This window comes from Polypterus senegalus, chromosome 11, assembly GCF_016835505.1.
Source record: "Polypterus senegalus isolate Bchr_013 chromosome 11, ASM1683550v1, whole genome shotgun sequence".
Taxonomy (NCBI): Eukaryota; Metazoa; Chordata; class Cladistia; order Polypteriformes; family Polypteridae; genus Polypterus; species Polypterus senegalus.
In genome coordinates this window covers 128,953,181-128,966,914 of record NC_053164.1, presented here as the reverse complement: position 1 = coordinate 128,966,914, position 13,734 = coordinate 128,953,181, and the positions used below count along the sequence as shown (strand labels likewise).

General features: G+C 35.8%; 1 protein-coding gene across 1 annotated transcript in view; it reads right to left on the bottom strand.

Annotated features, from left to right (window-relative positions):
- Positions 1–13,734, bottom strand: part of LOC120539515 — a 35,435-nt gene that overhangs the window by 3,775 nt on the left and 17,926 nt on the right. Inside the window, exons 5-9 of the mRNA XM_039769646.1 lie at positions 9,309–9,623; positions 8,095–8,391; positions 6,398–6,490; positions 3,270–3,294; positions 328–386 (exon numbers count right to left, since the gene is read on the bottom strand). Coding sequence (XP_039625580.1) covers positions 328–386; positions 3,270–3,294; positions 6,398–6,490; positions 8,095–8,391; positions 9,309–9,623 — 789 coding nt within the window. The remainder of the gene's footprint in view (positions 1–327; positions 387–3,269; positions 3,295–6,397; positions 6,491–8,094; positions 8,392–9,308; positions 9,624–13,734) is intronic.

The window sequence follows — 13,734 nt, the reverse complement described above, 5'->3', positions numbered from 1 at the left end:
AGAAATTATACAATAAAATCAAGTCCCGACTTATCCGCGGGAGAACTTATCTGCAAGTATATAAATGTAAATGCAATATTAGTATGCTTAGAAATACCACATGATTACCTCAACACAGACAACTGACAAGCACACTCTCATCACATGTATGCTGACATACAAGTATTTTCACTAAATAAATGCTTGTTTGTTATATGCTGTTTAATATGTACAAATATAAGAGAAAGCAGAAACCTTTTAACAAAAAAGCCCCATGCAAATAATAAAAAACACTGTAAAAATGCAGTCTTATTATTTATAATGATTTCATGTCCAACTACTACTTACGAAGAGAAGACTTTTTTGTGCGTTTGGATTCTGGAAGCCTTTGAAGCTGTTGCCGCTCCCTGAAAGATAAAGCAAAACATTGGTACATAATTTTAGAACATCACTGTAATTTAACTCAAGAATAGTTGCATTAAATGTGGGGTTTAGAGCTTAAAACATTGTATTTCTTTTTCAATTCCCATCACTATGTAGCCATGAGAAGATCTCTTAACATTTGTGCATTTGGGAAATACATTCACTGAGGAAATTATTAGGAACACATGTAAACTTGCTTATCCATGCAATTTTGTAATCAGCCAATCATGTGCCAGCAGCACATTGCATAACATTATGCAGAAGCTGCTTAGGAGCTACAGTTATTGTTCACATCAAACAAAAGAATGTGGAAAAAATTGTGATCTCAGGGATTTCCACCATGGCATGATAAATGTGTCAGTCACGGTGGTTTGAGTATTTCTGTAACTGTTGATCTCCTAAGATTTTCTTGCAAAATAGTCTCTAGAGTTTACTCAGAATGGGGCAAAAAATAAAAAAATATTCAGAGAGTAGAATTTCTGCTAATGGAAACATCTTGCTGTTAAGAAAGGTCAAAAGAGAATGGCCACACGTATCCCAGCTGAAATGAAGGTCACACTATTTCAGGTGAGCAGAAAAGCACCTCAGAATGCACAACACATCAAACCTACAACAGCAGAAAACTTTGTTGGGTTCCATTCCTGTCAGGCAAGAACAGAATGTTGAGGCTGCAATGGACACTGGATCACCAAAACTAGACTGGAAAAATGCCACACGGACTGATGAATCTCAGTTTTGGATGAGGCACACAGATGGTAGGGTCAAAATTTGGCAAATCTGCTTTGTGTTAATAGTCCATGCTGATGGTGGTGGTACAATAATGTGGGTAATGTTTTCTTGGCACACTTTAGGCCCATTAATACCAATTAAACATTGCTTGAATGACACAGTTTATTTGATTAGTGTTGCTGACCATTTGCACCCCTTCATACCTACCTTCTAATGGCTACATCCAGCATTTTAATGCACCATGTCACAAAGCAACAGTCGTCTCGAACTGCTTTTATAAATATGACAATGAGCTCAGTATTCTTCAGTGCCCTTCCCAATCAATGGAGCTGAATCCAGTTGAACACTTTTGGGATGTGGTAGAATGAACGATTCACACTATGAATCTTCAGATATTTCATGAACTAATCATATCAACATAAGCCAGAATCTCAAAAGAACTGATGGTGTTTTGAGAGGAAAATCAAGCTTTCCCAGAATTAGTATAGTGTTCTTAATAATTTTATTATTGAGTGTGCAACTATGTGGCCAGTTTCTCTAGTACAGTTATATAGTATCAAATAGGAACACCTGCACCCCCACCCTTTTGTCCCAAAAATAGCATGTATTAAATAAAATATAGATTTAACAATCTACTACAAATATTCATTAGAGATGGTGGTTCATGTTAGCTCAATGGCATGATCCATTTCATGCATATCTTTCATCCACACATTAATTCTGCAAATCTCCCCTTCAATCTCATCCCAAAGATGTTCCGCTAGACTTTGATCTGGACACTTTGTAATTCACTGGAGTATCAAATCACATTCATATTTGAAGAATTAGCTTGAGCTGATGACTGCATTGTGACATGGTTCATTGTCCTGCTGAAAGTGTTAATTTCAAAAAGGGTTGACTGTGGACAATAAAGGATGCTGTTGTCAATTTCCAAGGCAAGAAACTTAATCTTTTATTAATGAATGATCTAACTGAGAAAGCAGAAAATTTAATGGGAAATTATAACAGGCAGTAGTGTGAAAACAAGGAAGGTAAATGACAATGCAACAAGTTCAAAATGAAAGAAAAGATTCTTGGTTAGGAATTTGAATTACATGTTAAATTCAAATTAATCAAATAAGCCATACCAAAAGCAAAGTTGTTTCTGCTTCCAGTTCTGCCTTGTGCTCTACTTTAGTTCCTGGCTCCTCCCACTTGTGTCTGTTGCTATGGAGATCAGATGGTTCTTTACTTAAGTAGTTTGCTTTCTATTTGTTGTAGCCCACTTGAACTCCCATTGTTTTGTCTCCATTTTTGGGTTTTCTAGTACTGTTTAATGTTTTGATTCCCGTTTTTCCATATTTTGATCTTTCAACTTTTTCTTAACTCTTGTTTTCATATTTGCATTTTTTTTCCCTAGAATTTCTTCTTCTGTATGACCTTCCACCTGCCTCATGGCTCTGCTCTTTGGAGTTGTTTGAATAATCTTTTTTTAATATACCATCACACTCCATGAGAGACACAGCCTGATCTGCATTGCAATAATGATATGCATGGTCAGCTGGAGCAGCTTGTTACCCAGCATTGTCTTGTGCAGCTCATGCCAGCTGGAGAACTGACACCAGGAGTCCTGTATGGGCTTCATCTTGCCTCTGTCAGAGAAGAGACTAACTATGGGACTGAGAGTGTAGAGATCACAAATGTAATGGACATGTGAAACCCAACCATTAGATAGATAGATAGATAGATAGATAGATAGATAGATAGATAGATAGATAGATAGATAGATAGATAGATACTTTATTAATCCCAAAGGGAAATTCACATTAGCCTACCATGTCACTCTGATTCTCAGTTTCCTGTTTTCATGTAGTTGCTTAACTCTGCAATTCATTCATACAAGCATATATTTTACATCAAAACTGAGGAACAACTTATCATTTTATTTTAATAAGCCAACTATTTTATCATCTGCTTGTATGATTTGTGAGCAACACAGTTTTAACTAGATTAAAGTATACTGTGAAATAAGTAAAGGGTAAACAGACTACAGAGCAAAAACAAAAGTATATGTTATGTCTTCTGCTGTGACCATTTTGTGCATATTTGGAACTATTCAGACATGTCTTGTTCGAAAGGAAAACTTTCAAAACACCTACCATTGTTGCCTCCACCTGTTTTTGCCTGAAAGTGAAAAAAATGTTGAATTTATTAGTCAATCTATCAATTTCTCATAAACAAATGCAGGTTAGTTCAGAAAACTGAGGACTTTCTAGAAATTACATTGGTGCTTTAGCTTTTAGCTTATTTATATGTAAATAACAAATACAGCAACTGTTTTAGCTACTCTATTATTGTTATTTCAGACTGCAGTAGAATGACACAAAGTAGATACAATATGTCTGAGAATCACATGAACCAGAAAAATGTATAATAAAAATCCAGGTTTCAAAATTAGATTGAGAAATGGGCAGTGCAACCTGGAGCCTCAAGAATTTTCCCCACCCCCACATTGCATTCACTTCAGTAGTATTTCTTGTAACTAAATATTTAAAAAAATAATAACATAAACAAATAAACACACATTGCAAACTTGACCATAACTTTTAAGATCAACTACAAATACTTTTTTTAAAAATAATCAAAACCTGAAAGTGAATGCTTTGAGGTATCTTCAGTCTCTTATCTGCATATCAAAACAGCACACGTCTACATTTTCTGAAGGCACAGTCACCTATTAGGTCATCACAATACATCTTCTGTACAACATATGAGTTGATACTGTTGCTAGCCAAGTTGCTTATATGTTCTTATGACCTCAGGTATGTCTTGATGAGCTTAAATTTTGAAACAATGGGAAATCAGAAGGGTTACTGCAGTCCAGGGACAACCCATAGATTTGGACTTCAGTAGTATTTAATGGCAAGGATATACCACTTTGTTAGTTTACTTTATAAATGAAGGCTTAATCAGTAGCAGTAATAATAATAATAATAATAATCAGAGTAATAAAAGTCCAGGGTATCAGTGTGCTGTTACTCTTTGTTACTTGATATATCCAACAGTATATTTGCTACTCTTACTAGCACTAATGTATAACATACTACTTCTAAATTAATAACTACTTCTACTACTACTACCACTACTACTACTGAATGTGCTTAATAAACTTACTTAATGCAGTAAACACAGGGTCAAAATGACACTGAATATTTAGATATTTGGAACATGGACATGTGACACTTTTTCACTCAATATAAAACTTACACAATTATACTTTGCTTCAAAATCAGACATTTGATTTAAAATGCAAATTTGTTTTTATTTGTTAAAATATGTCTTGGCAAACATGATTAAGCCTATACAGTATGTTGCCCATAAACTGGATTAGAATGGATATGTACAGTAATCCCTCCTCGATCGCGGGGGTTGCGTTCCAGAACCCCCCGTGATAGATGAAAATCCGCGAAGTAGAAACCATATGTTTGTGTAGTTATTTTTATATATTTTAAGCCCTTATAAACTCTCCCACACTGTTAACATTATTAGAGCCCTCTAGACATGAAATAACACCCTTTTAGTCAAAAGTTTAAACTGTGCTCCATGACAAGACAGAGATGACAGTTCTTTCTCACAATTAAAAGAATGCAAATAGATCTTCTTCTCTTCAGGAGCAGAGAATTTCAGAGAGAGAGAGAGAGAGCGCTCGCAAAGAAAAGCAAACAATCAAAAAATCAATACGTGTGCTTTTAAGTTTGCCGCGGCATTTTTTAGAGGAGCGTCAGTATCTTCTAAGCAAGCAGCCTTTGTGCAAACAGCTCCTCTGCTCACATCTCCTCCGTCAGGTGCAGAGAACGTCAGAGAGAGAGAGAGAGCGAAATTAAAGCAAACCATCAAAAAATCAATAAGTGTGCTTTTGGAAGAACCGCGATAAAGCGGCATTTCTTAGAGGTGCGTCCGTATCCACTAGGCAAACAGCTTCTGTGCAAACAGCACCTCTGCTCACAGCCCCTCCGTCAGGCACAGAGAATGTCAGAGAGGGTGAGAGAGAGGCAAAGACAAGCAAACAATCAAGCTTGGCACGGGATGGATATCTTATAGCATTGAGGAGTTTTAGTTAATATGTAATACATGCTCTGATTGGGTAGCTTGTAAGCCATCAGCCAATAGCGTCCCTCGTATGAAATCAACAGGGCAAACAAACTGAGGAAGCGTGTAGCATAAATTAAAAGACCCATTGTCCGCAGAAATCCGCGAACCAGCGAAAAATCCGTGATATATATTTAGATGTGCTTAGAAAAGTATGAGCCTCCAGTACATTGGTGGCATCCAGAGGCAGAAACCAACTCATCCACTACAGGCACAGCACAGTAAGTTCATTGCATGTAAAAGTTTAATGTGGTATTTTAGTAATTTGTTTTTTACTCATTTTAATTTCTGAAAGTTTTTCCAAGAGTAATTAATGAATTTGGTTCTGTTAAGGCGATAATATGAAGAAAGGGGATTTTACTTTTGTCAGACAGAGGAAGATCTGCTATTGTGGACGTGGAGTTTTGGTAAAGGGAGTAAAGTTCTCTAAAATGTTTAAAATGTTTGCCTTCGGTAGCTGACATTCACATGACCAAATTTGGAAGTGTGTCTGCCACATTATTCCCAGAACAGTACAGAACAGTCACACAAACACCCAGCATGCTAAAAAAAACAGAAAAAACAATAACATAATGTCATGCCATTCTCTGTCTTAATATATCATGCACACAACTGCTTTATAAAAGTACAAAATGTATCTCATATTAGTAAGGAATATAAGATCAAACAACTGTTCAGTTGAATAGGTTTTTGGATACTTTGCTTGTTATCTAATTTTCATACCCTCTTAATCCAATTCAGGGCTATGGATGTTCAGAGTCTATCTTGGCAGCTTTGGACATTACAGTCACTCAGAGCCAACGCAGAATTACCAATTAGCCTAACCTGCACATGTCTGGGCATGTTGGAGGAAAACCAGAAATACCCAGAGGAACAACGTGCACAGACCCAGGGTAAAATAAGTAGACTCCACACAGACAACATGTAGGCACAAGTCTCAAATACAAGGCACTGGGTCAATGAAGCCGCAGTGCTAACCACTGAACCATTCACTTTGGTTTGTTGTCAGGTAAAACTGGAAACTCATAACTCCAAGTCCAAAACTGACACTGTCTGTCATCTGGTTTACACTTCAGGGTCAGTTCTCACTAAATTAACAGTTCACAGGACAAATTAACACGTCATACTGATACCGTACTGGATTTGTGGTGAGAACAGGCCAGTAGGAGCCCCATCAAGAAGAAGTAGACACTGACGATAATGACTCGGATAAGGAACTCCAGAGTAACACCTGAAAGAGAAAACTCTAATCAGCTTTTTGTTTAGTTATAAGTTGAGTTAATGTTTGTTTTTAATAAACAGAGACTGCCAACTAGCAAACAAAATAACTTACTTTTCAGTATAAGGATTATGTTAATTATGTCTAAAATGACCACATAATAGCCACCAGTAAAGCTTATGAACTTTAAGCCAAATGACACTGTGTTACGTCAAGCAAATGCAAATGAATGCAGCAAAATCACAGATTAGAGCAAGTTTTTAAATGCCTCATCATTCCCTGTATTCAGATCCATGGCCTGACACTCTCAGGCCCTCTCAAAAGAGTGTATGAGTAAATGTTTAGCTTGCTACTTTAAAAAATGTCTCTGAAGCTTGGGAGGTTTCTGCGGATGTATACTGTAAACAGCAGGGGTAGTGACTTTGCAGCTCTTCTTCACACACAATTGCATTTTCATATAACATCTTTTGTAACTGAAAAGCATATTACCACTGACACTAACACAACACTAAAGGTTTTTTGTTGGCTTTCACCATGACCTGGCCAAATTACCTCATTCTCTCCAGATACAGAGTGAACCGAAAGTAACTTTAACAATGGATACAGTTATTGCATATATTTTGTAAAGTACTCACACAAAGTTTTAACACTGTGCTGCTCATTATGCAATTCTCCTGAGAAGTTTGTGGATTTGTATAATTTGAGCGCTACTATCAATGACACAGCTTATATTTTTCTCATCTATATTCTCATAATTGTGACAGTACCTACACTTTTGAAACAACTGGATGCTTTCAGTAAGGTTCTCCATGCTTGGTAATCAAGCACTCAGGTGCTATAATTTCTAGATTAGTAACTTTCATTTGCAGTTAGTCTCTCTTTTTGATTCAGAATAATATAATCTATTTTCATCTTCATAAGAGACTGGGTCTGAATACTAGTTTATTTGCTGTCTGTGTGGAGTTTGCATGTACTCTCTGTGTTCAGCTTGGCTTTTCTTCTGGTTCTCTAAGAACATCCTGTTTCCCAAATACCTTCTGATGTACAACGTTTAACTGAATGTGAATGCATGTGGCTTGTGATGGATTAGTATCTCATCCAGGATTTGTTGCAGATCTTTCAGAATACGCTTAAGGCCCCTGCAACCCTAAAAGAGATTCAGCAGGCCAAAAAATGTGGTTGATGGATCATTTTAGTACTTACAGCATTCTTTTCATTTGTATTTTTTTTTTTAATCTTTACTTCCTTAATTGTAAAAATTTTCAAAGGTTGAGATGTTAATTTGGCCTAAAGTGATTAATTTATTTCATTTGCGCAAGTGCACTTGTTGAATAGCGGTTTTAATAACATATCTTTTAAGTAAAAAACACAAACACAAAAGCATGCTGTACAATACACAAATTCTTGCCTAATTTAATTGGACATGTCAAAACAGAGAACTAACAGTATGTTTTAATGAGTTCTGAAAACTGTGAAAATGAAGAATTGTTCTTTAGAAATTGATTGGATTCAAAATTGCAGTATAAACTATGCTTCACAGAGTATTCCAGTGCTGTATTTTAAAATGATATAAATGTATAACAAGGCTGAATATCAGTGTAAGACCAGGTAGTTACTTGATATATATTCCTCTTGGTAATCTTGATACTCATTAAACACTTTGTGGTCACTGATTGCAGATCTGTGCCCTTGGTATTCATATACACAGGAGTATACAAGTGATGCTCTGCTCCCATTTCTTGGAATTTCAAAAACAACTGAATGATCCGTCTCCAATGCACTCACTGTAGCAGTAGGCTTTTCAGTCCCATTTTGGTACAAGTAGAAGACAGTCCCCCTAAAACTGAGAGGGGCATCACAGTGAATGAAAAGTTTTGTTTTACTCTGAAAGGAGATTTTTGGTTTTGGAAGCACTGAAAGAAAAATTATAGAAATTACAAGTTATTAGATACATATTTTACATAGCTATACTCATTGTATATTTTTTATACTAATCAAACATAACACAATAAAAACATCTATAGCACCTGCATGTGTTGATTCCTGTGAAATATTAAAATAATATTCAATATGAATTTAGCTAATTATTAATTTAATATTAATTTAGCTAGCACTACGACAAATAGTGAGATTCATTGTGAAATATTACCAGGAGCGGACTGGGTCTCAAAACCGGCCCGGGCATCCTTCAACGAGTGAGGTGACGAGGTCGACCCATTCAGCCCATTACTCATTGTAATTTTCTTATAATTTGTCATGAGTACGCGGCTCGCTACTTGCTATAAGCCTATGATATGAACTCTATCTAAACTGTTGCCAGACTTAATCTGTACACGGTTGTTTAGACACAACTTAAAATTTGATGACCTCAAAAAGATTCCTTCTTTAATGTCAGTGAACAAGTACGTTCGTTCAGAGACAAGAGACAAATACAAAAGAACTAGTCTGTTCACTGCAGTAATAGAAGCATTTTTGCAGTAGCTAAACTATTTTTTTCAGAAGTCAATGTATATAGTTGTAACATTTATTTACAGTACAATGATAGAAGGAGACCTTGGTGCATACACAGAGTAACACACAGAAGTCAAAAGTTATATAAAGTAGAAATGATGAAAATGTTAACTACAGGGATGATTCACAAAAGTGCAAATAAACAAAAGTAGTACACCACAGAATCCCTATAGACCCTGACATCATTTTCCTCTCACTGGATGACTTGTTTCAGCTTTGACTCACCTGGACTCAAGCATGGAGGAGGCCTTAAGAAGTTAAGAAGTGCAGTAAGAAACAAGAATGTATGTTAATCTTTGTTACATTTTGACATACTTACTCAAAACAACCACTTTGATGGAGTTGCTGAACAGTGATAATGTAGCGCTACTCTTGCTCTCCATGTAATCACAGCGTATTTCAAGCTCACTCTTTGCTGTATCACCCTTGTCTTCTAGTAGCTCTTTTCCACTCAGAGACAACAGGCAGTGGTTTGCTTTGGATGTCACTGACCTAAATGGCTTGGATTCATTATCTTTATAATAGTTGCATTGAGCCTGCTCATGAAAACTTGGCATATTGCAGGTCATCTCAGTTGTTTCATCACTCTGAAAAACTGCAGGAGTCACATTAAGCTGGGGCATTCCAAAATAACCTGAAAGAAGATAAATGAGAGGCTTTTAAATTGATGAGAACATCATATAGCTAATCAACAAACTATTTATAACTAAAATTAACTTAATACAAAAGCATTAGATGGAATAAACTATGTGACACATTTTTCACATTGATATGATTTATCTGCTGTGGTTTATGAATAGAGTTAGTGGACTTTTGTTAGTTTCTGAATTTGCCAACTCATACTTTGACTTCCTGTATGCCTAGATGCAATTTTGACTCATTTCTCAGATCCCTTCATGATGTCATTTTACCCCCAAATCACATACAGTTGTTTTAAAATAATGAAAAACACAGTTACAATTGTTAGAAAATGAGAGCTGTTGAAGAAATGCTTTTATATTTTTTATAAAAAATTTGTGAGAGGTGTAATGCATGACTTCATCAATATGTGATTTAGTCAACTATAGAAATAAAGTCTCACTGACAGATCATGTATAATTTAAAATCACACTCATCCTATTTACAATTATTGATAAGATGCTAATTAAATACATAACAAAAATGTGCACTTTAACATCAGAACAAACTCGTCTAACTTTAGGAAGTCAGTGACTGATATGCAACTTTTGAAGGCAAGAGTGATAAATAATGGCACTTAAACTAAACTCTTTTAATTGAAAAACACAACATTTAACAAAGATACATTTATTTACTCTACAGTTGGGAAGTGTGAGATCTACGTAAATGGCATTTCTATGCCCTATTTTTTGGTGCAATTATTTTTTCTGCACATTCTATGGCAGATGATTACAGAGTTTTATTGTTGCAGCTTCAAGCATATTTTTTCATGTTCATAGCTCAGTACCCTAAATAAGACAGGCAATTGATTGGGTAAAAAAGTTTGTGAATGGCAAGATGACTCAGTGATTGGTGTCTTTCCCTCACAGCTCAAGGCTTGGTTTTTGGCCAGTAATCTGTGTCAGTGTAACACTTCCTTGTTTTCCCTCCCTCCATGTGACTTTGGTTTGGATTCCAAGGATGGGATGTAAGATGAGTGAAATGTTCCATCATTGGTTGTTTCCTATCCTCTCCTTAAACTTCTAGAATAGGCTCCAGCTTTCCTATATTGGAAAAAAGCAGGTTACAGCAAAGTCGAGTTTTCAAGAGTGTCACTAACATGTACAGGTATCTCAAAATGAATGTTAGATATGTTAAAATGCCACTCACATTTTAAGATATCTGAAACTGATTTCCAGATATCTCAAACATTTTAAGATATCTGCTATACATTCTGAGGTATCTCAAATGCATTTCCAGATATCTCACAATAACTGTGTGTTCACTTATGATATCTCAAATAATATTAATTTGATGATATCTCATATTTACCTAGGAAGTATTTTAAGATATCTGAAATGCAATTACACTATACTAGGCATCTGAATGAAAACAGAGGCAATTTTGTAGGAATTTCAAAATGCCTAAACACTTATTTTAGGATATCTCAAAGTGATTTCCAGTACAATTGTCTATGTTTTCAGTGGGACTTCCTGTCGCTTTTAAGACATATTGAAATCTACTTAAATATCTTAAAATATATTTAAAATATCTTGAAATATATGTATTTTTCATACCTTTAATTCACTTCATAATATGTTTATTGCATTTCCAGATATTTTAAAATGCATTTTGATATATCTATAAATGTTACTTTGCCTTCCCATAGATATGCATATAATTTAAAACTTTAATCTACTTTGAAATTTAATAGTTACCTTTTCGATGTAAATAGACCACTATTGAAAGAGTGATGTGCTCAGTGAAGGGATTTTTTTAATTATTTTTATATTACAGAAGATAAGGAAACCAAAAGTTGTGGAGTTTACGTTGAAACATACTGTTATTTAAAAACAGATATCTCTCCATACGTTACTGGATTAAAATATATCCTCTTTCATTGTATGACATCTACTGTATGTTTAAATAAGTAAGAAAGTAAACATAAAGGAGTTGATTCCTTAAAGGTAGGACAAAGCAAAGATTTTACAGGCATGACTCAGCCTGTCTGAGACAAAGGAGTAGTCTACGGCTGCATTTGAGGCTCTTCAGAAAAGAATTTGGTATCATAGGAATCACTTGGAGCAACAACTGCTCTAAATGAGGGGTAGACAAATAGAAAAAGATATTCTATGTGTTTTGCACCATTATCTACAGTTTAAGGTAGATAACACACCCAAACATTGCTGGGCCCAATGATATTCATATCCAACCCACACACTGAAACAGGGTAGTCCAGTTAGTCTGCATGTCTGTGAAGAGCTCAACCAACCTTAATAAAAGGATAAGTGTCTGTGTGTCTGTTTGTATGTTCATCCAGGTTGTATAGAACATTAAACACTCTAGACAAGAACAGGCCATTCAGCCCAACAAAGCTCGCCAGTCCTATCCACTTATTTCTTCCAAGAAAACATCGTTGTCCCTAACGTCTTACTGTCTACTATACTACTTGGTAGCTTATTTAAAGTGTCTATTGTTCTTTGTGTTCTTAAACTTCCTAATGTTTGTGTGAAACTTACCCTTAAGTTTCCAACTTGATGAACTCATTTTAAAATAACAGTCTCGATCTACTGTACTAATTCCCTTCATAAATTTAAACACTTCAATCATGTCACCTCTTAATCTTCTTTTGCTTAAACTGTAAAGGCGCAGCTCTTTTAATCTTTCCTCATAATTCAACCCCTGTAGCCCTGGAATCAGCCTAGTCGCTCTCCTCTGGACCTTTTCTAGTGCTGCTATGTCCTTTTTGTAGCCTGGAGACCAAAACTGCACACAGTACTCAAGATGAGGCCTCACCAGTGCATTATAAAAGGTTGAACATAACCTCCTTGGCCTTGTACTACACACATCGTGTTATATAACCGAACATTCTGTTTGCCTTCTTAATGGCTTCTGAACACTGTTGGGAAGAGTCCACTATGACTCATAAATCCTTCTCATAAGGTGTACTCTCGATTTTGGGACTGCCCATTGTGTATTCAAACCTAACATTTTTACTTCCTATGTGTAATACTTTACATTTACTGACATTAAATTTCATCTGCCACAAATCTGCCCAAGCCTGTATGCTATCCAAGTCCTTCTGTAATGATATAACAGATTCCAAATTATCTGCTAATCCACCTATCTTGGTATCATCTGCAAACTTAACCAGCTTGTTACTTATATTCCTATCTAAATCATTTATATATATTAAAAATAGCAGCGGCCCTAGCACTGACCCCTGTGGAACACCACTCTTAACATCGGCCAGTTCTGATGAGGTTCCTCGCACCATCACCCTCTGCTTCCTGTGTCTGAGCCAATTCTGCACCCATCTAAAAACATCACCCTGAACTCCCACTTCTTTAATTTGATGCCTAACCTCTCATGTGGCACCTTATCAAATGCTTTCTGAAAGTCCAGATAAATAATATCATAAGCTCCACTTTGATCGTATCCTTTTGTTGCCTCCTCATAGAATTCCAACATGTTAGTAAAACACAACCTCCCTCTTCTGAACCCATGCTGACTGTTCAGAATAACTCCTGTCCTTGTCATGTGTTGCTCAATCTTATCCTTAATAATTCCTTCCATTAATTTTCCTGTGATGCTTGTTAAGCTTACTGGCCTATAGTTGCTTGGATCTGCCCTGTCACCCTTTTTATATAATGGGATGATATTTGCCATTTTCCAGTCCTTTGGAATCTCTCCAGTGCACAGTGACTTCCTAAAAATATGTGTCAAGGGTTTATATATGTACTCACTAGCCTCCTTAAGAACTCAAGGGTAAATATTATCTGGTCCTGGTGATTTGTTTGATTTCATCTTATTTAATCTGAGCAGCACTTCTCCCTCTACAATTTCCAAATCTCTCAGTACCTCCTTATTAGTCCAATTTACCTCTGACAGGTTATCCACTTGCTCACTTGTGAAGACTTTAGAAAAATGTAAGTTTAGGGCATCTGCTATTTCATTGTCTGTATCTTTTAATTCCCTTTACTATTCCTGATGAACTTGACCTCCTCCTTAACTGTTCTTTTACTACTAAAATAATCTCTTAGGGTCTTCTTTCACCTTATCTGCCATATTCCTCTCCAACTGTCTTT